The sequence below is a fragment of the Ochlerotatus camptorhynchus genome, unplaced genomic scaffold (genome assembly GCF_037179485.1).
Source record: "Ochlerotatus camptorhynchus isolate MF236.1 unplaced genomic scaffold, CSIRO-AGI_Acam_v1.1 ptg000232l, whole genome shotgun sequence".
NCBI lineage: Eukaryota > Metazoa > Arthropoda > Insecta > Diptera > Culicidae > Ochlerotatus > Ochlerotatus camptorhynchus.
Genome location: NW_027040722.1, coordinates 3,752,417 through 3,773,600, shown reverse-complemented (window position 1 = coordinate 3,773,600; position 21,184 = coordinate 3,752,417). Strand labels below are relative to the sequence as shown.

The 21,184-nt window shown below is 38.1% G+C and overlaps 1 protein-coding gene across 2 annotated transcripts in view; it reads right to left on the bottom strand.

Moving 5' to 3' along the window:
• LOC135704200 (ATP-binding cassette sub-family G member 1-like) overlaps positions 1-21,184 on the bottom strand; it is a 119,536-nt gene that overhangs the window by 28,308 nt on the left and 70,044 nt on the right. The window contains exon 1 of one of the 2 annotated variants that reach the window (XM_065225652.1): positions 17,945-18,281. The exons of the other annotated variant lie outside the window; for it this stretch is intronic. Within the exon in view, the coding sequence (XP_065081724.1) occupies positions 17,945-18,252 (308 nt within the window). The 5' untranslated portion in view covers positions 18,253-18,281. Of the gene's footprint in view, positions 1-17,944; positions 18,282-21,184 lie in introns of those variants that run through there. 2 annotated transcript variants of the gene reach the window in all.

Sequence of the window (21,184 nt, the reverse complement as noted above, 5' to 3'; positions counted from 1 at the left end):
CTGAAGTCATTATCAGCAAACATTATGACAGTACATAGTACTGCACCTTTGACTCTGTCTCCGGATTTGTGTCCCAGCCTGGACTCAGAAATAAACAATACAAATAAAAATAACAACAATAATGATGCCACTGACTCAGGATGGAGACTTCTTGGTACCCGGAAGGTGTGGAGACCAGATTGGACGGACTACGACGCTCGTGTATCGCGCCGCTTGAGTCAGCAAAAATTGGCTGACAAGGCTAAAAAAAAGGCTAAAAAATGGAGGAAGCAGAACACATCACGTCAAAATTTAGGCTACAACATCCGTAACAACAACATCCGTAATAACAACAACAACAACAACAACAACAACAACAACAACAACAACAACAACAACAACAACAACAACAACAACAACAACAACAACAACAACAACAGCAACAACAACAACAACTACAACAATAACAAAATCAACAACCAGCACCAAAATCAAAGCAGAAACGACAACTACGATGTTTACTTCTACAACAACAGTCGTAACAGGGATAATAGTGACATCAATCGCAGAAACATTGGACTGCACTTACTTCCGTCTGATAGAGAGCTTCTTGCAGTAGCGAAAGATCGCTTCTCCAGGCCACCGACTAATTATCGTCCAACGATGCAATTTCATCGAGGTGAAATTCTAAACCCATATCCGGAGAGCGAATCTCCATGTACCATTCCTGCGCCTAACCGGATGATTTCAGCTACTGCATGTGAGGCATGTTCAAGTTCATGCAGGCATTCGTGTTTTCGACTAAATTGACGAGTCATCTAGAGGAAAGTCCCAACGATTACAATGTTTTTGAAGAACTGGACAACTTTCACGATTTGACGACCTCTCGACAGCAGGAAGGAGAGGTAATTAATTTAAATAGTTTTAGTTTGCCGCCTAGTACTGAAGCACAAAATTTGGAATTGCATCGTAATGATGAAAGTAAGGAGTTGGTCATTTACTGTCAGAATTTTAATAGAATGAGAAGCGCCACCAAAGTGAATGAGATTTACAAGAAAGTTAATGCTTGCACTTTTCCTGTGATTTTAGGAACAGAAACAAGTTGGGATTCTAGTATTAATAACGAAGAAGTTTTTGGCGATCGTTTTAATGTTTATAGAGATGATCGCGATAAATTATTATCCAACAAAAAATGCGGTGGAGGTGTGTTAATAGCAGTTAGCGTGGAGTATGAATCTGAGCAAATTTCATCTTGCAAGAACAAGGAGTTTGACCATGTATGGGTCAAATTAATTATTGGTGATCGTGTTCATATTTTCGCGGTTGTGTATTTTCCACCAGAACATGCTAAAAAAGAAGCATTTGAAAAATTTTTTGGTCTTGCTAGCAGTATTATGTCGGAATTCGAGGCTGAAGCAAACGTTCACATATACGGAGATTTTAATCAACGGGCAGCTAATTTTATTGTAGATGACGAAAATGAATCCATTTTGATTCCGATTATGGGGGAAAATGAAACACTTCATACTTTGTTTGAAAAATGCGCAGAAATTGGATTGAATCAAGTAAATCATATAAAAAATCAAAATAACTGCTATTTAGATTTGCTATTTACTACCATGACTGACGATTTTTGCGTATCAGAGTCACCTTCTCCTCTTTGGAAAAATGAAGTGTTCCACACTGCTATTGAATATTCCATACTGATACTTGAAAAAACCGCAATGGTGGATAATAATTTGTCAGACCCCTATTTCGATTTCAGTAAGGCAGACTATGGAGCTATCAAAAATAAATTGAACAGTATAGATTGGCAACTTGTAATCCGTAGTCATGATACAGAACATGCAGTTGATGTATTCTATAAGATTATTTATTCTATTCTAGAACAGACAGTGCCCATGAAGCAAAAGAAAAAAGCCAATGCAAAAACACCAATATGGTACAATAGACAGATAATAAATCTTAGAAACAGAAAGCAGAAAGCTCATAAAGCGTACAAGAGAAACAAAAATGATGAAAATTTTACCTATTATCTTACTATTTGTGACCAACTTAATTTAGAAATTGAAAATGCATATGAAGAGCACAATAGAAAGATTGATACTAACATTAAGTCAGACCCAAAATCCTTTTTTAACTATGTTAAAGAAAGGCAAAAATCCAAGAGCTTTCCATCCAAAATGCAATTAGACAGTAAGTTGGGCAATACTCCTAGTCAGATTAGTAACTTATTTGCTGACTTCTTTCAGGACGTTTATACAATTCATGATGAGAATGAGCGAGATTATCAATATTTTTCGTATCTCCCCGAGCCAATGAAGAACATCGCAGTGGATAATTTAACTCTCAAGGAAATTATACGTGGTCTTGAAACCTTGGATGCTTCAAAAGGTGCTGGACCGGATGGTTTACCACCTATTTTTTTAAAGTCACTTTCGAAGGAGCTAGCAAAACCTTTGTTCTGGCTGTTTAATTTATCCTTGGAGTCGAGTGTACTTCCTCCGATTTGGAAGGAATCATTTTTAATTCCAATTTTTAAAAGTGGTAAAAAGTCTGATGTAAAAAATTACCGTGGAGTTGCTATATTATCAAGCATTCCTAAATTATTCGAATCCATCATTAATGACAATGTATTCTTACAGATTAGGTCGGTAATTACTAGCAAACAGCACGGATTTGTTAAAGGACGATCTACAACTACCAACTTGATACATTTTGTGTCATACTGTTTAAACTCAATGGATAAAGGAAATTATGTAGAAACGCTATATACTGATTTCAGTAAAGCATTTGACAGAGTTGATATACCACTCTTGCTTTTTAAGCTATCCAAATTAGGCTTCAGTCCTAGGCTACTGAAATGGATCGAGTCGTATTTATCAAGGCGGACGCAAAAGGTAAGATTTGAAGGAAATCTGTCCACCATAGTTAATGTAACATCTGGTGTGCCACAAGGTTCACATCTTGGTCCATTACTGTTTATTTTATTTGTCAACGATATAGAACATATTTTTAAATTTCTTCATGTTTCTATATATGCTGATGACATGAAACTTTTCATGGAGATATCTAAAGCACCTGATCTTCAAATATTTCAACAAGAAATTGACGTTTTTTACACATGGTGTAAGAAAAATTTGTTAGAACTAAATATTAATAAATGCAATTCTATATCGTTCACAAGAAAGCAAGCTGTAATACACGACACAATTACTCTTGGCCAGAAAACAATCCAAAGATCCTATCAAGTCAGAGACTTAGGTGTTATCCTCGACTCCAAGTTAACTTTTGCTGATCACTACAATAACATTATCTACAAAGCAAGCAACATGCTCGGGTTCATTAAAAGATTTAGTTTGCACTTCAATGATCCCTACACAATCAAAACACTTTACGTAGCATATGTGAGGCCTCTTCTCGAATATTGTAGCATAGTTTGGGCTCCATATCATGATACACATGTAAACCGCATTGAATCAGTTCAAAAGCAGTTCTTGTTGTTCGCTCTAAAAAAGTTGGGTTGGACGAGTTTTCCACTTCCATCTTATGAATCGCGTTGTATGCTAATTAATTTAGATGAGCTCAAAAAGCGAAGAGAGTTCGCAATGATTGCTTTTATAAACGATGTGATTTCGCAAAGAGTTAACAGTCCAGAGATTTTGGAAAATATCAATTTTTATGCTCCCACTCGCTCACTGCGGAATAGAAATTTGTTTAGCATCAACAATCAAAGAACAGACTATGCCAAAAACAGCCCATTGAATAGAATGATGTCTTGCTATAATACATACTGTGAATATATTGACATAACAATGAATAAAAGTACGCTTAAAAAAACTTTCTTCACGAGGTTAGCTAGGCATCAATAATAAAATATAAATGCTATGCAAGTAATTGAAGTAAAATTGTAACAATTAGCGTTTAAGTAAAACTGTAAAACGGTCTACACTGATTGACGACTAATAAATAAATAAATATCTTTATTTGTGCTTGTAAAAAAAAAAATTGGAAATAGGAATAACTTTTCGGTCATCAATACAAAACTTTACTTTTCTCGGATCGGTGCGAATGTTACTTCGACATAATGAAAATTTCCTCTTGAATTTCCTAGTGTGTTTGTTTTTCTATATCACTCGGTAATTCTGTAACGGAATGGCCTCTTTAATAACGGAGCTTTGACTGCACAACTTATTTGAAACTCAGTTTTTCGCTACATGTTCATCTCCGGTTCTGTTTATTACTAAAAGCAAACAACAGGTGTCATGAATATTGATTAACCATTCAATTTGTCCAAATGTACTGATTTCAAATACTATTCAGTGACAATGAGAAGCTGCCACATAAGAAAATATTTGAATGTCCGATATTATAAACGTATTCACAAGGTCACCGCAAAGAGAGCACACACTTTCTAGCAGATTTTCGCTTTTCGTTTTCACCTCGTTGCCCCCTAACACCAAACCGTCACTATACTCACACTTGGGAGTTCTTCAGAAGATCATTCAACTGCAGCACCGAGCTGAAGCTATTCCTCCGAATCTGCTTCTCACCCCACTCGCCCGGTTCCAAATGTGTCTCGGTCCACAACATACTGCGCCGTAATGTTCTGGTTCTTCGCGTAAGTTCAATTAGAAATTCCAACCATGCAGCAAACCCACAACAACACCGTTCTTAACTTGAACACTGCGAAGACGATCGGCCGATTCAGACGCTCGCCGGCACACGACTGATTTGACGCCTCAATCTTCCAAGAGAACGCGCGTCGCGGCTTCCAAAGGGCAGGTGGGATTGTATGTGCGAAAGCGATTCGTGATTAATCGCATTATATTTTCGGGTGAGCCGCCCTGACCTCATCGATCGATCGTTCATCATCATCATCATCGTCATTCACTCACAAGTGGTGCGAGTGAACATTGTACCTTAACAGAAGCGCTCAGATAGCCGTCGTCACACGCATTCTGAATCCAAGGCACGATTATCCCTTATCAGCTAGGCAGTTGAGCACGTGCAATGTTTTCGAAATCTTGTTGTCTTAATTTTCGGTCGATTACCTTGAGCTTTTATGTACCTTTAGATTTGAACATTTCGGAATAAAAACAACCTCAAATCATCTCATTAAAAAAAAAAAACGGAATGTCTACGTACTTATCTCTTCTCAGCCGAGTGCAACTGAACTGAAAAATAGAGGACGCGTTTAGATCACTGCTGTTGTGCCGAAATTCCCTACCGCCGCGTCGTCGTGGCGCTCGTCATCGTCGTCACTTAGAATGAGAAGTGCTTTTGCCGGTACAGTTCATGAGTTGTGTGTACTACATGTATACCATTATCGTTTAATTACATTTTTGCACCGACAGTTAAGTATGACTTCATACTAGATATGTACGGCAAGTAGTCATTATATGTGCCATTTTTCCAACTGTTGCCTTGCCGGCAGTCCTCCGTGGCTCTTCATCGGTGGTTCGCTACACCAATATGGAATGGACAGGTGCGAATGGAAGATTTTAATACCAGTAGATAGGATCACAATGAAAACAAATTATCGGATTTTTCGTTATGAGTTGCATGGTTGTATTCAATTGGACTCTCTCTGGACTTAACCTTGAAGACCTCTAATATGTTATTAAGACCTGTGACGTGGCCTTCGAACTTCTCTGGGCTGATTTCTGCAGATCTTGTCGTTAAAGTCATCTGGAACAGCTTATGAGCTTCTTTTAGATGTTCTTAGAGGCGTTTGGACTGGTTCCTCTAAAAACATCCATTATTAACTCGTTACTTCCTTTTGCTCGTGGGATGCTCTGCATCGACACTTTAATACTTTTGAACTTGCTTTTGAAATATGCGTATATAATCTCGTCAATCTAAGCAACGTCCGCGTTTTTATTAGTATTTTATCAGCGTCACGCACACATAGGGGAAATGCAGGTAATGTCGGCCTAAGTGTCCCTAATTTGGGCCCATACATAAATTCAGCAATCGAGTAAATTTTCAATAGCAACCAAAAATATCGATTAGTAACGTCCCAATAACGCGTTCATCTAGATAAAATTGATAAATAGCAGATTTTTAGCGATGGGCCCAATCTTAGATCCATAGGCAGAATTGTTCAAAACCGTTTGAAAGCGTCTTTACAACGCTCCAAACTTCTCTGGTTAGTGTTACTTTTGTCGGCAGCCTCTTTTTCTTCGGCAACCTTTCCATTTGAACGGTTAACCAGCTGTTCTATTATCGGCAACTCCAAGTCAGCCACATTTTGTAGTGCGTATATTTAATTAAAAAACTACTAGAGACAGCCCTATGGAGTTGTCCGCAATGGTGACGTAGGACTACGTGGTCTTATATAATAAATGTTATTTGTTAACTGCAGCAGGAGCTTGTGCTTTGTGTAGGAATAGGAATTTGAGTGGAGTTCTCTCTGTTTATACTCTTTAGTATGACTATGATTGCCCTGAGAAGAACCTTTTGATAAGAATTTTAGTTGGGACATGTTCAGAAATTTAACTCTTTTGGAAAATCTTGGTGGCCCTGAAAAGCGCCGATGGTATTACAGGCTTAAAGCCTTTGGAAGATGATGATGACGTGTAGGCAGCTAGATCAGCAAATGGGACCGGAAAATCCCATATTCTTCGGTTCAATGATTGGGCACTCGCAAGAGTCTCGGCCCGTCTGCTGCTGGACAGGGGTTGAACTAGTGCCTGCGACAAGTTGGGATGCCGCAGAATATCAGTGTCCACCCAGCTAAAGTTCCTCCCCTTATTAGTTTTTCTCGTTAAACTCCTTCTCTCAACAAGTTGGTAAATCTTAGCCTTTAGCAGAAAGACGCTTAACACTTTTTTCGGCGAATTTATGATCCTGTTTCACGCCATGGTTCTCCTCTATGCCTGTTCAGATAAATTAGTACTTTTATCTATTTTCTCTACTGCGCTAAATCAAACCAGTAGAAATAAGAAGGGTTGTCGGTTATGCGCTCGAATAATTGAAAATTCGATAAATATTTAATCGAATAGCTGGAAAAATCTTTGCGATTAATCGTTAATCAAATAATTAATCGAATAAGAGGGGTGAAAGTCAATTCTCTTCATCGAATTCATTTTTTGATGACCATGGATTCACTAACCTATTGCGCACTATTTCTGCTATGCTCTTTTATCATCCAGTACAACAAACGTATCAATGAATGTGTTTGCCGTCGAGTTATTAACGAAACAGAAAGCCGATGAAGAGAATCAAACAAAATCACTTGCACCCCTGCTTCCAAGTTTGGTTACAAGATTACAACTCTGGAGAGAATTTTGTGTGGTCTTTAAGGGCGTGTGGTTCTGAATATGGCGATGAGTGTGCAAAATGTTACGCAATTACATCCTCCCTATTCTCACACGCCCGAAGATCGGAAGGTGAATGCCATTTCGACTTGTTTTGTCTATTAACGACACTCTGATGATTGTGTTGGGGAAGCAGCATATGCATGTACGTAATTAATGGATTTGTTAGTTATTTCGACGTTCTTGGACAATGCTTGACATTTACCCAAGGGGTAAGTCACTCAGCACATTGTGCCGGAATTATATTCTACACAGCTTGGGCACATCCATCGGCACATTTTCGGCATACCTTCGGCACAATCTCGTAGGCATTAGATTGTTGTAAATAAAATGGGAACACTGCTGGACAACTGTCATTGAAGTTGTTCAGAACATAACGTGCTGTTTGAGTGTATGTTCAGGAACATCTACTAATTGAATATACCAGAGGAACTCAGACCAGCAGTTCACTTATAGACTCAACAGGAAGAGGCAGATAATCAGACCTCATTAGTACCCTTAATTCAAATAATGCTGCAAATCACACAAAACAAACTAAAGAAGTCTATTCATCACCCTCTATAGTCGGTCTCTAACAATGCTCCCCACCGGTTCCAACTCTTCCCGGCCCAAAGGCTAGATGTCTGGTCTGCCTTTGAGGGCATTATACAGCACTAAAACACAGGACTTTTATTACCCTATGGATCACAAAACACCGAAAGTTCATACACCCGCCCCTTCCCGCGTCATCCTCAATCCGATTTATCCTTGCGATTTCAAACCAAAACATTCAAGGTGTCAGAAATACCGGGTTGCCGGGATGGGTATTTTACAAACAATCGCAGCTTGCTCTATGACCGGCACAATCGGCATACTTGCGGCACACTGATAAAAAAGATGACCCAAGATTGGTGTGCGGAGTGACCTGCCCCTTGAATTTACCACTTTTTTCCCATGGTGGTAAATAGAAGAAAAAGCTTTTTATTGAATGTTTCTGGTGTAAAAATAACATCAAAATGGTGTATTGAGGAACTTATCAAAATGAAATTTGAAAAAAAAAAATATGAATCGCGCTAAAAATGTGGAGGTGCGCATTTAACTGAAAATTTCTGGTGGAAAGTTCGCTACACAGTGATGAATGTAGAAGCAAGATTTATTCATTTTGCTGATGCATAATTTACATCGTTCTGATGAATGCAAGCTTCATGGAAATTTTATGGTGGAAAATTTGCAACATTCTGGTGCATGAAGAGGCAAAGCCTGAAAATTGCACCACAAAGGTGCATGGTGAAACAAACTTCCCTGAAATATTTTGGTGCACCGTTCTGGTGAATGGAGGAAAATTTCTGGTGCAAAATTTGCATCGCTCTGATAAATGAAATGAACGGAAAATTTCTGGTATAAAACTTGCACTGGTCTGGTAAATGAAGGCACAATATTTATTTAAAATTAAGCTATATTGAAAATTTCTGGTGGAAAATCTGCGCCGTTCTGGTGAACGGATGGGCAAGCTTTTTGGAAAATTTTTAGTCTTAAATTTTGCATCCTTCTGCTGAATAGAGAAACAGACTTTAATAATAATTTCTGGTGTAAAATTTGCACCATTCTGATGAGTTGGAGGGAAGCTGCTGTACTGAAAATTTATGATGAAAAATCTGAAAATAGGGGCAAGCTTTATTCGCTGGAAACCTGCAACAATATGATGATAGGAGAAGCAAGCTATATTGAAATTGTCTGGTGGAAAATGGAAAAAGGAAATCTGCACCAATCAGAAGATTGGAGAAGCAATTTTTATTGAACATTAACGGTGGAAAATTGGCATCGTCCTGATCAATTTAAATTTTCTGGTGTAAAATTTTATGGGGGCAAGTTTGTATTGAAAATTTCTGGTGTAAGATTTACAACAATCTGCTAGCCTCTGCCCGCAAACGGCCGGTTTTAATTTCGCTGTCACAAATTCCGTGTTTTCCGCGTGCTTTTTGGCTTGTACCAAGGCAAAAAGTAATTCGTTTTCATTATTATCATGAGTATATAGATTTATTTTTATTAATTGATCAGTGTTTTAATATTGTAAATTATTGTGAAAATTCCCGGCAATAATTTTGTTTGAATAGTTGTGTTGTTGTAGCGTGGTGCTAGGGTGTTTCGGTGCTACGCCTCGTGTCTTTTTACGTATTTGGTATTAACGTTCTGCTCCCTGGACAATAACCGGGAAAGATGATTTTGCAGGTTAGACTACGATGATTCCGCGTCGAGGACACAATACATAAGCGGTGAGATCTAACTGATTACAACTAGATATAAAAATATGAAATGCATCCTACTAAATACGTGCCATCAACAAAGCAGGAATTGCTTTGATGATGGAAGATGTACATTTTATGTTGTAAGTGAAAGTAACCTCGGATTGGACGTGAGTGACCAGGCATTCTGAAATGGATTACTGAATCTCAACAGAGCTATCACCTTTCAACTTCCGGGCTAAAATTGTTTGCAATGGGATCAGTATTGATAATAATAGATTATATTGCAAACATTTTTCTTCCATAAAAACACTGCCGGACAGTGGAAGTTGGATTGTATATGCATACATACATACAAATTCCAAAGGGATCTTGAGGAAAATTTCAAGGTAGGAACCGATAATTTCTGGCTCATTCCGGGAATAATTTTGGTGAGGGAATTCTTCTGAAACTCTAAGGGGATTTCAGTTTCAAGGTGTTCTGAGTAAAAGTCAAGAAGAGTTCTAAAAATAATTCCAGAGGACTTCTGAGAAGAATTACAAAAGAGCTCATAGAGTTCTAAAAATTTCGAAAAGAACCTCAAGGAATTCTCAGACTGGAATTTTTCGCAACTGTACAAAGTTTAAAGACAGCTTTTGGATTCCCTAATTGAAAAGTGAATATTAGTTTTCCATTGAACCTTGGTCTATTGTTGTCTTACTAAACAAATCGTCTAAGAATTTTCTATGAAAATTTCAAGTCATTTGTTACCGTGGTTAAAAAGTTACAGCTGTTTATGTGCGTTGCAATAAATTAGGGTTTGTCCTTTATATCATGTTTAAAACATGTTGAATGTTCGGCATCATTTTTTGTCACCCCGACTGGCGTTACTTTGGGACGATTCATCATCGACATCGTCGATGGGATTAAATTGCCAATTTCCATTGGCTGTCTGAAAGCAGTTTACATTGAAAAAAGATGAACCACCACCGGAGCAAAAAATAAATAAAATTAGTTAAATTAAACCGTAGGGAAACAGTGGTGGGTCGACATCTCCCACGCACTTTGGAGTATTCCCCATCTCCAGATTAAATGCACCAAAGAAAAAAAAAGTGCCCCTCCTTAACAAGATTCCTGTGTACGCTAGTGTCAATAGCTTTTTGATGAATATCAACAGCCTCAAGCATTTTTATCGATGCTTAGAAATATTTCTGATCGATTGGTGATAAAATTATTGAAATTGGTCCAGGGGCAGCTGAGTTATTAACGTTCAAAATCTTTCATAATTTCGTTACGTGTCCCATTTGTGGTTTTCACAAAGTGTACCCCCCATATATAAATCACAGACGTAGTCCTACGTCGAAAAAATAATCTGACATAACAGGATTGCGCAGTCTCAAAAATGTAATCAGATTAAAGCTGAAAGACTAAGATATCGTTTGAATACATTTAGCGAAGTTTTTTGATGAAAAATACAGTGCAATGTTTGAGTTTTGGTTGCCAAAAACAGTGAATGGGTGCCGAAGCCGACATTTACCCTTAATCATTGGACCGACTGTAATGGTCGGGGCAGTACCGTGAACCGTCCGCGCAGCTTGTATTTCCGCTCATTTGACACTCAATTTAATATTGTTCATGTAAATGGTTAAAACTAACGTGTAAATAGGGGAAATGGATGTAATGTCGGCCTAAATGCCCCTAATTTGGGCCCATACCGTATGCGTGATAATGTTTGCACCATCGTATAAACAAGGTTCCCGTTTCACCTGTGCATTAGACTGATGCAAAATTTGACTTTTTCGCTCCACAGTGCTTAAATGGTTTCAAATCGGGTCCTGATTAGCCTCCCAAAGTTACAACTCATTTGGTTAGAAACAGACTTCGCACAAGCCATTTGAAGTTTACATGTAAATTACTATGGGAAATCTCAACTTTTTGTTCATTGCCTTCTAGTCTTTTTCCATATTGAGCTGCGAAACAGTTCGATACCCATTCGTATAGAAAATTTTCTCAGCTACAACTTTGCTCAAAATCGTTTCTATGTAAAACGAGACAGGAAAAGGTTATTAATTATTTAAGAGATTGGTAAACTTATGACATGATCAAGCAGCTGCTCTGTAGGCATCACTGTATCTTGCAGTGTGACATAGTAGCCATGATTTTTGTGTCCTATTCAACGCCCCAGAAACACCAATGTTGCCTGCTTAGCAGTTAATTGAGCATGATCATAAGACATCAGCGCATTGAACCATTGATAACTTTCGACCCTGGCATTTAATCAAAAAGTGGTCTTGAGCAAAGTTGTAGCTGGGAAAATTTCTTACAAGTACAGTTGAAAACTTTTGAAGCAGACCGATATGGTAAATTATTAGATAAACATGAACAAAAACCTTGGTTTTACCATAGTAATTTCCATACAAACTTCAAATGGTTTGTGCCATCTCAGTTTCTCACCAAATGGGTTCAAATTTCGAGAGGTTAGTCAGGATCCGATTTGGAATCGTTTAAGTATTGTGGAGCGAAAATTTCAAATTTTGCATCACTCTACTGTGCATACAATGCCTTGATTTTCTTTGCATGCACGTAACCTATAGCTCATACCGTAGTAGCAACAATCAATAAGAAACTAACGATTTTAACTTGGCTCACTACTTGACTAGCCTATTGGTCCCAAGCAAATCGATTGACGTACCCCATTCTAGTATAAATTCCAGTACTACACTACGTTTGTTTTGATTCGCTATGAAAGTTTGACAGATAAAATGAGGGGTTCGTGGATTGTCCAATGTTTCGAGGGGTTCATCGATTAACTTGGGACCGAAGATAGTACCAGAGCTGAGCCAAAAAGTTGAGCTTGTTTCTTCGGGACCTTCTGGTCTTAGAGTTACCTCTATGGTAGTAGGCTGTGTATAAAAGAAAATGATTTACTTAGTTTGACAGTTGCACCATGACAAAGTGGCAGCGTATTCGTGATTTGTCCCACGCGCAAATGTCGCAAAAAGACATTTCAATCGCCGTGGGAGTGCCCCGGTGGACCGTCAAAAAGGTTTTAGACCGAGAAAAGAAAGGACAACTATCCGCGAAGGTGGCCACAGGTCGTCCTAAGTCAGCTCGGGTTCCGAGGGTTATCGCTGCTATCAAAAGGAAGATTCGAGTGAATCCAGTGCGTTCAATAAGAAAAATGGCAAAGGAACACGGAATCAGCGACTTTACGGCACGGAAGATCGTAAAGGAAGATTGCGGGGCGAAGTCGAGGGCACGGAAAAAAAACTCACATGATTACCAACCGCATCCGGGAGCTACGAGTCGAACGAAGCAAGAAAATCTTGAACTTCCTTATGCGAAAAAAATCCCGTATCAAATTCCAGAACCGACCGGTATATTAGTTCTCTTCCGGTAAAAGACGTGGCCGACGAGCACAAGAACGTGTATCTGACCAAGCATCCTGCTAGCGTTATGATGTTTGGATTGGTGGCTTTCGATGGCAAAAAAATGGACCCGGTGTTCATTTCAGAAGGCGACAAGGTCAACACGGAGGTCAACATCGGGATTTTAAGTAAGTATGTTCTTCCGTGGATCAAAGAACAGTACGGTCCGAAGCCAAATGTTGTGTTTCAACAAGATGGGGCTCCGTGCCACACCTCGAACCGCACTCAGAAGTGGTTGCAGGAACATCTTCCGTTCTGGGCGAAGGATATGTGGCCGCCATCCACCCCCGATCTCAATATGGCGCGTCATGAAGGCTAAGGCCTGTTCTAAACGCCACCCGAGTACAGCAAACCTCAGACAAACATTGACCCGTACCTAGAGATAAATCGATCCAGACTACATTATTAGAACCTGCCGTACATTCCGGAAACGTGTGGAAGCCGTAATTGCAGCAAGTGGAAACTCGATCGATGATTAACATAGTTTAAGACTCTGAGAAACATCCACCCATTGAATAAATAAAAAAAAACTCAAAGACGAAATTTTTGAGAATTTTTTAAATTTTGTCATTGTTCAATGGTGCAAACATTATCACGCATACGGTATGTGTAATTTATAGAAGAGTAGGTGGTTCAAAAAGATAACTTTGTACCACCAGAGAATAAGATAGAGTAGGTAAAGTTTGACACATGCAAAGCTAAGGCTATACAAACAGATTCAATACCTTAAATAGTTAATGAAAGAGACAAATTATCATATAGCAGAGTTATTGAAAACGTAGAGAATGACAAAATTAATACAGAGTATCTCAAAATTGATCGTACACCCTAGAGGACAATTTTTTTTTTTAAACATGGTGAATAGATAAGTTAAGAACGCAGTGTTCCAGAAACCATTCGAATTTCATACACAAGCAGCGTTGCCATGTCACTTTCAGAAAAATCTGGACCAGTTAAAATATAAAATCTGGAAAAATCTGGAATGCTTAAAAAAATCCAGTTTTTAACGTATGATAAAATATATTGAAATCAAAGTGATGTGCCAATCTCCCGTAAAAATCGGTCATCTGGAATTTATTTAAAGTACTACAATGGTTATGAATTACATGTTAAAATAAATTATATAAAGCAAATAACTTGTTAGCATTGCTGAAATCATCCAAAAGCTGAAAAGTATTGACACAATATGCCCAAAAGTTTAAATATCCATTACGCAGAATTTCAAAAATTGAGTTAAATGTGGGCAAAATACTGCAGAAAATATGTTGCTTAAACTGTAAGTTTTTTAAAAGAATGAGAAGCAAAGAATCAAGCAACTTTGATGGGATAAATTTTATTTACCTTAAAGTCGATTTAGTCCTTACTATTTGATGCAGTACCAGAATATATCTTAACGATTTTATTAGTTCTAAATAACTCTAATATTACCCTGAGGTTGATCAGATATAAAATTTAATTCTTAACATCATACTACAAACAACACCCAGTAGACCAGTTGGCCATTTTATTTTGAAGTAAAATCTACCTGTCAGAAGTGGGAATCAAAGTCTAACATCGTGGTACAGTTTACCTATACTACGGATAACTTCAATATTCGCATGACCATTACGAATAATGTTATGCCAAAGAATAATTTTATTATATCACTAAAATGAAAGCCTTATAGCCTCAGGATCTCGAAATGATTCTGAATTCCGGAATTTATATTTTTCCTGGGTCAAAGATCATGAATTTTTTGTTAGTATGAATTTACTTGGAACTCTTCTCAGGATATGTTCACCGTTTTTTAGTTCCATTTGAATCATCCTAGAATTCCATCATACTGTTGTTCTTGATAATATCCAAACTTTTCCAGTAACATTCTAAGAGTTCTTAGCATTACCTCTTGAAATCTCTTATAAATCACTCTTCAATTCCACAATTCCCTCAAACTGGTAATAATTCCCAAGAATTGAATACTCTTAATAATTTCCTTGGTGCACTCTTCGGAATGACCGTCACGCTCTTCTCAGACCCAGGTTAGAATTATGCTGAAATCCTCTTCAGTATTTCCTATCTACTCAAGTATTCAGCCAAAATGGTTTTGAACTTCTCGCAGAAATTGCACATAATTCCGTTTAAATTTTTATTAAAATTAATCTTCACAGAAACATTGGACAGAATTCCATTGAAATTATTCTCACGATTCGTATCAGCATACTCCTTAAGTTTCATCATCAGAATTTTCTATGATTTCTTTTCCGGATTGTATTTTCTTTATTCACAAAATCTCCATGCAACTGTCATCAGAGTTTACAAGACATTTGACACCGTCTTCAACCAGAGGTTGCACAGGCTGAATATTTAACACTAGACAACGGACAACACACTACACTCAATAGAACAGTAGGGAAATTTTCAGGATGCCAAAATTTGCACCCGCTGGAGCGGGAATCCCACAAAGATGGATGTAATTCTACTCAGAAGTAGTTTGAAATTCACCTTTGATTTCACAAAGAATTCACCTCACACTTAACTGTGAACTATTATCTGAATTACCTTAAACATCCAATAATGTCCAACGTTGATGGCCTTTAATAATTAAAGTAACAAGTTTGGCTTTTTATTTTATTATTAGAGGGTAAATGAATTGCAACATGTTGAAAAAATCTGAGAAAATCTGGAACATATTTCAAAAATCTGAAAATATACGTGGTCGGTCTGTGTATCTGGCAAGACGACTAAAAATCTGGAAAATCCAGATAAATCTGGAATACTGGCAACGCTGTACACAAGAATCAATCAAATCAAAACCTTTCATCAACATCAACTAGCAGCAGCATAAATAGTCAGCAAATTCATCGAAATACACTGAGCAGCATAGCAACAAACCAAACAAACTGCAACGCGCTTCATCAGCAACATGCGACCGAACGGCGATTCTATTTCACCACATACATAGCTAAGGCACATTTTTCCAGTGAGGCCTCTATAACTTCTAGCAAATAAAATAAATTTATTATTGTTTTGGATTTGGAAGTGGTAACATCTAGTTAGTTCCTTTTTAAAAACGTATCACAAAACCATGAGGTTTTAACTGATATACTTTTTTTTTAAATCGAGGCTGGTGGTTGAACAGATGTTTATTGATTTATTGCTATAGTTTTCATCTTTATTGGAAGAGCCTGTATGAAGTTAGATTTATTTTAGTAAACCGCTCGATATTCAACTTTTTACCTAGTGGACGAATTTTAGTCAAATTAGTGGCATATGAATGATCTTTATTACGACTAAAAATAAGCAAAATTTCTAGGTTTTTCAAGAAAAATCCGTTTGTTTTTAAATTACTCTAACTTTTCGTAAACTCAACCAAATATGCCCAATACTGAGCAAATAATTGATAAATGTATGCTGAGTCAGCTGCCAAAAATTCAGAGATATCTCTTTTTAACTTGGGCTTTAAGAGCCGTTTTTATAAAATTTAAGTACACTGTACGAGAAAAATTACGACGTAAATAGATTAACTTTGGCCAAGATTGTATCAGAGAAGGGGCACAGACAAGCAGACATAACACATTGAATATTTCTCACTGTAAAACATCTTCGTTAAAACATTACCGCCATCTGTTGAGTACACTGTGGTGGGCACTACGCTGAACAGATGGCGGTAGTATGTAAACATCAAACGCAAAGGAATTGACTATGCGTGCCGCAGGTGGCAGTACTACCAACTGAGATACTTTTAAATTGACCGTTAAATGCTTGTTCGATGAACAACTTGTGAGTGTTATGTCTGGGTATCCAAACCTGAAATATAATGTACGAAGTAGATTCAGAAGTGAATGAAACAAAATAGAGGAAAAAATACCGAACAAAATTATGTAACATTAATTAGTAAACGCAGTTAGGTTTAGTACAAAAGGGATTGATTCACCAATTAAATTGAGCATTTTCTTCCTCCAACTTATTACTTTTACTGTAGCCTACTTGGACAGCAAGGTGGAATTTCTACTTGAAAACATAAATCCAACCCGAAGCGATCCGAAATTATTCTGAGGTCTAACCGGGTGGACACCGCCTAAAGCTAAACGTCTAAACGTGACTCTGCTAGGAAAGAGTCTGTCGAATTTACAGCTTTTTTCGTCGGGTAGGTTCAACGAAGAAATTGGATAAGAATTCAACAGTTAGCAGAATAAGCACTGATAATGGAGGAAATGGTGCCCTTCACTTGACCGAAATCTGTATCTATCCGAAATATCACGTATGGTTGTACTGAGCTCGGTCCTTTGAATTAGCTTTAATTGATGCTGACAGTTTTTAAGAGACCAGTTGTTGACTTTATGACTGTTGAAAGTAAGCACTGATTTTATTTTCTCAAAAAAATAATCGTTGTGAGCTTCAGCCTCTTCATCCCCCCCCCCTCCCTCCTCCTCTAGCTACGTGCCTGAGTAGATTTAGGTAAACGCATCATGTATTTCAACTCCAATTTCTAGCAGCATAGGGTAAACGCTCCTATAGTTGGGGTACGTTAGAAGCGGTATGTTCCTATAGTTGTGTATTGAGTCTCCATGCCACAATTTGCACCAGCGCCGGAGCACCATGATTTCTCCTCCTGCAGCATACGGTGCGTAACCCGCATTTTTCTACCAATTGACCTTTGCGCAAATTTAATTTGAAACCTCTGTCCATACAATAATGGTGAGAACAGAACCACGTATCCACTCCAGATGGAGAAATGGAATGGAATGCTTAGGTGCCGCAGTTGCATTTGCTAGTGATGTGTCAAGTGCAACAACCTACTAATGAAAACAGAAATCGAACTTTGGTCCTGTGGAATTCACTGAGTTAGGCTTTCGTTTGCCGCCTCATTGCTTTCCACAAACATAAGTAGTTGCGAAGTATAGTATTAAATTCCTTTAAGTCTGAATCCTAAGATATTCGTGACTCAACCATTAGTGAAATTCATCGGCTGATCGCACGTTCAAATTGACGCAGAATCATCTGACATTTTCCAACCTCAGCTAGATCAACTAACCTTCTAACCCATACACCAGCCGCTTGCTCATCATCTCCAACAAAGTCTCCTGCAGCAGCTCCTCTTCCTCCGGACCGACCGCTGCTAAAGTAACTCACATTAAAGCTATTATCACAGCTCGGTTGGTAGTCCGCGTGCGACATTCCGTTCTGATCCAGATTATCCAAACTGCTCGCACCGGACGGCGGGAAACTCATTGCCACCAGGGGAGCCCGTTTCACCGGTGGTGGCGATGCGCTTTCCAGCTCCTCGTAGGGAGGATCATCGTCCTCCAGGCTCGCGCTGAGGCGTTTGATAATTTTGGACATCACTTCTTGACTTTCCACGTGTGCGCGCGTGCCGCTTCCGAGAACGATCAACCGATCGTGACGGCCGTACCGATTTGACTACTCGACCGTGGGATGCTGCTCACGGTGGCAGCGAGAGAGAACATCTCGCGGGCCAGCTGTTTTCAGCTGTAATCATCGTTGATTGAATTAGAGGCCGTGAGGGCCGACGATGCTCAACCGGTAATGACGATGATGACAGGGTGATCAGCAGTTCGGACTGGCGTCTCTCGATATCTATACAGCAACTGTAATAGTAGGTTTGGTGTTTTGGCATAGGTTACAAGAAAAGTCCATTATTGAGATACAATCTGATTAGTGCTAGTGGAATAGCTCTCTGTTTTCGATATTTATGTTTTGAAATCAATGTAGAGGAGTTATACACATACAAAAAAATTGTATAAACAATGAACATAAACATTTATTACTAGAACTGTAATGGTAGGTCTTACAACAGCCCAGTGAACAAGCAAATTTTCCCAGATTAATTTTTTTTTTTCATAAAATATTTACTATCATAAAATAATTTTCTAGGGTTACTGTATTGGCGAGCATTTATTTGAAGGGTGTCTCACAACAGGTAATACTCAAATAAATTGAGTTTAGAGCAAAACAAATCATTCAAACTTAACCATCTATGTTTCGTTTAATTCAGTTTATGTCGCTCGTTGTTTTCTTCAAGGTTGCAAAGACTCATTTCAGCTAAAATAATGTTTTTCGGAATAATAAAACAAAAAGATGGTATGATGGCATGTTTTACTTGTAACTTACAAGAAGAGGTTACAAAGTATGCGTTGGAAACATAAAACCTGTAAATTTTGCTTTCTATGAGTCACAATCAGCGATTTGCTGATCGCTGAGTGAGTGAGTGAGTGAGTGAGTGAGTTTGTGAAAAATCGCTGGCTGTGACTCTCATGAAGTGAAACAAACAGGTTTAATATAGTTGAAGATGCTAATTTCAAATAACAGACTGTAGTGGTAATTTTTATACGATAGATGGAGTAGATGAAAGCATAGAGTTGATAGTTCCGTTAGAGTACGGCAGTGTGAAGATTGTATATAGATATTAGACAAGCGAGCAAGGACAACTTTTAAGGAAGGTACAAATCGGTTTTTTCATCTCTCTTTACCAAACTCCCCCTTTGGAGAGGGATGGTGAGGGGTGTCCCCCCCCCGCCACCACTGGCAAAAAGAGATGAAAACCGACCCGCTCATGTACCAACTGTGTGTTTGAAACAGTTCTACCGATTTTTTACCGCACTTCAGTTGTTATTTGAAGGAAGGCATCCACATGAGCGGGTCGGTTTTCATCTCTTTTTGCCAGTGGTGGCGGGGGGGGCGGGGACACACACACCCCTCACCATCCCTCTCCAAAGGGGGAGTTTGGTAAAGAGAGATGAAAAAACCGATTTGTACCTTCCTTAAAAGTTGTCCTAGCTCGCTTGTCTAATATCTATATACAATCTTCACACTGCGGTACTCTAACGGAACTATCAACTCTATGCTTTCATCTACTCCATCTATCGTATAAAAATTACCACTACAGTCTGTTATTTGAAATTAGCATCTTCAACTATGTAAATCGTTGACTTCACGTAGAAGTAATACTAAAAACATATAGTCAAAGGTTTAATATGTCAAACACATTCTTTGCAACCTCTTCTTGCATCCTACCAATTCAAAATTTGATCATGGCATCTAATTATTTCATAATTTAGAAAAACATTGTTTCAGCTGAAATGAGTCTTTGCAACCTTGGTTTTCTTTAATAACTTCACCCAAAGGCATTGCAAATCCGTCATTGCTGGCACGCACAGTATTTATTCTAGGGATTTCCTTTCCAAATTCAAATAATAGATTCATAAAATATCATCACAAAATTAGCTATGATTAATATTTCGCAGTTATTTGATAAGTCTTCCGACGATCATATTACAGAATCTGATCATATGGCGAATGCCTACAGATTCGATTCATTTTTCAAACAAAACTGTAAGATAATCTTAAATTCTCCGGTTGGGTATAAAATTCATTGACGAGAGTCGAATACAATGTTGATGAATGTTTATTGGTGTTGTTAGGGAAGGGGGATTACAAGTTTTGCTCACAAAAGCCAATAGGCCCTTTTCAATTGTTGGTCTGAGGTGAATTCTACGGAGAATTTCATTCAATCAAATAAAAGCCTGTACAGTTTCGAGCGAAATTTTCATACACAAATTGTGAAGACTTCGAACCTGTCGCAGATCCAAATTCAAGATCCAGCAAAGGTGCTGCTGCCTTAGACATTTCCCATTTAACCATAGGCTTAATCGCATTCAGTTTTAATTTAATTAAAATACCTAAACCGCGATAATTTCCAAAATTCCGGCAGTAAAACGGGAAAATTGCTAATCGAGATTTGCTGGTCACCATGAAGATGAAGGAGATTTGGATGAATGTATGCCCCTAGGGTCGAATGCGGTTCCTTCCCGTTTTTGACAACACGAGATTTCTGTCTTTTTTGCATTCTATAAAATGTATGGAACGCTTTATTTAATTTGAAATTGTACTGGACCACTATTCATGGGTTAGAGGTCCGTGTGGTATTTCATGAAAAAATTTCCATAAAGCACTAATATAGGGGAAATGGCTCTAATGTTGGCCTATGGATCATAGATTGGGCCCATTGCTAAACATCTAATTTATCTAGATGAACGCGTCATTGGGACGGTACTTATGGATATTTTTGGTCGCTATTAAAAATTTAGTCGATTGCTGAATTTATGTATGGGCCCAAATTAGGAACATGTAGGCCGAAAATATATCCATTTTCCCTATTTATAATTTAAGAATCGTTTAAGTTTCTTCGTACCTGGCATTTCAAATTTGTCTTATTTTGAAATCTCGCAACATTTTTAAAGTTCAAAAATTTGTC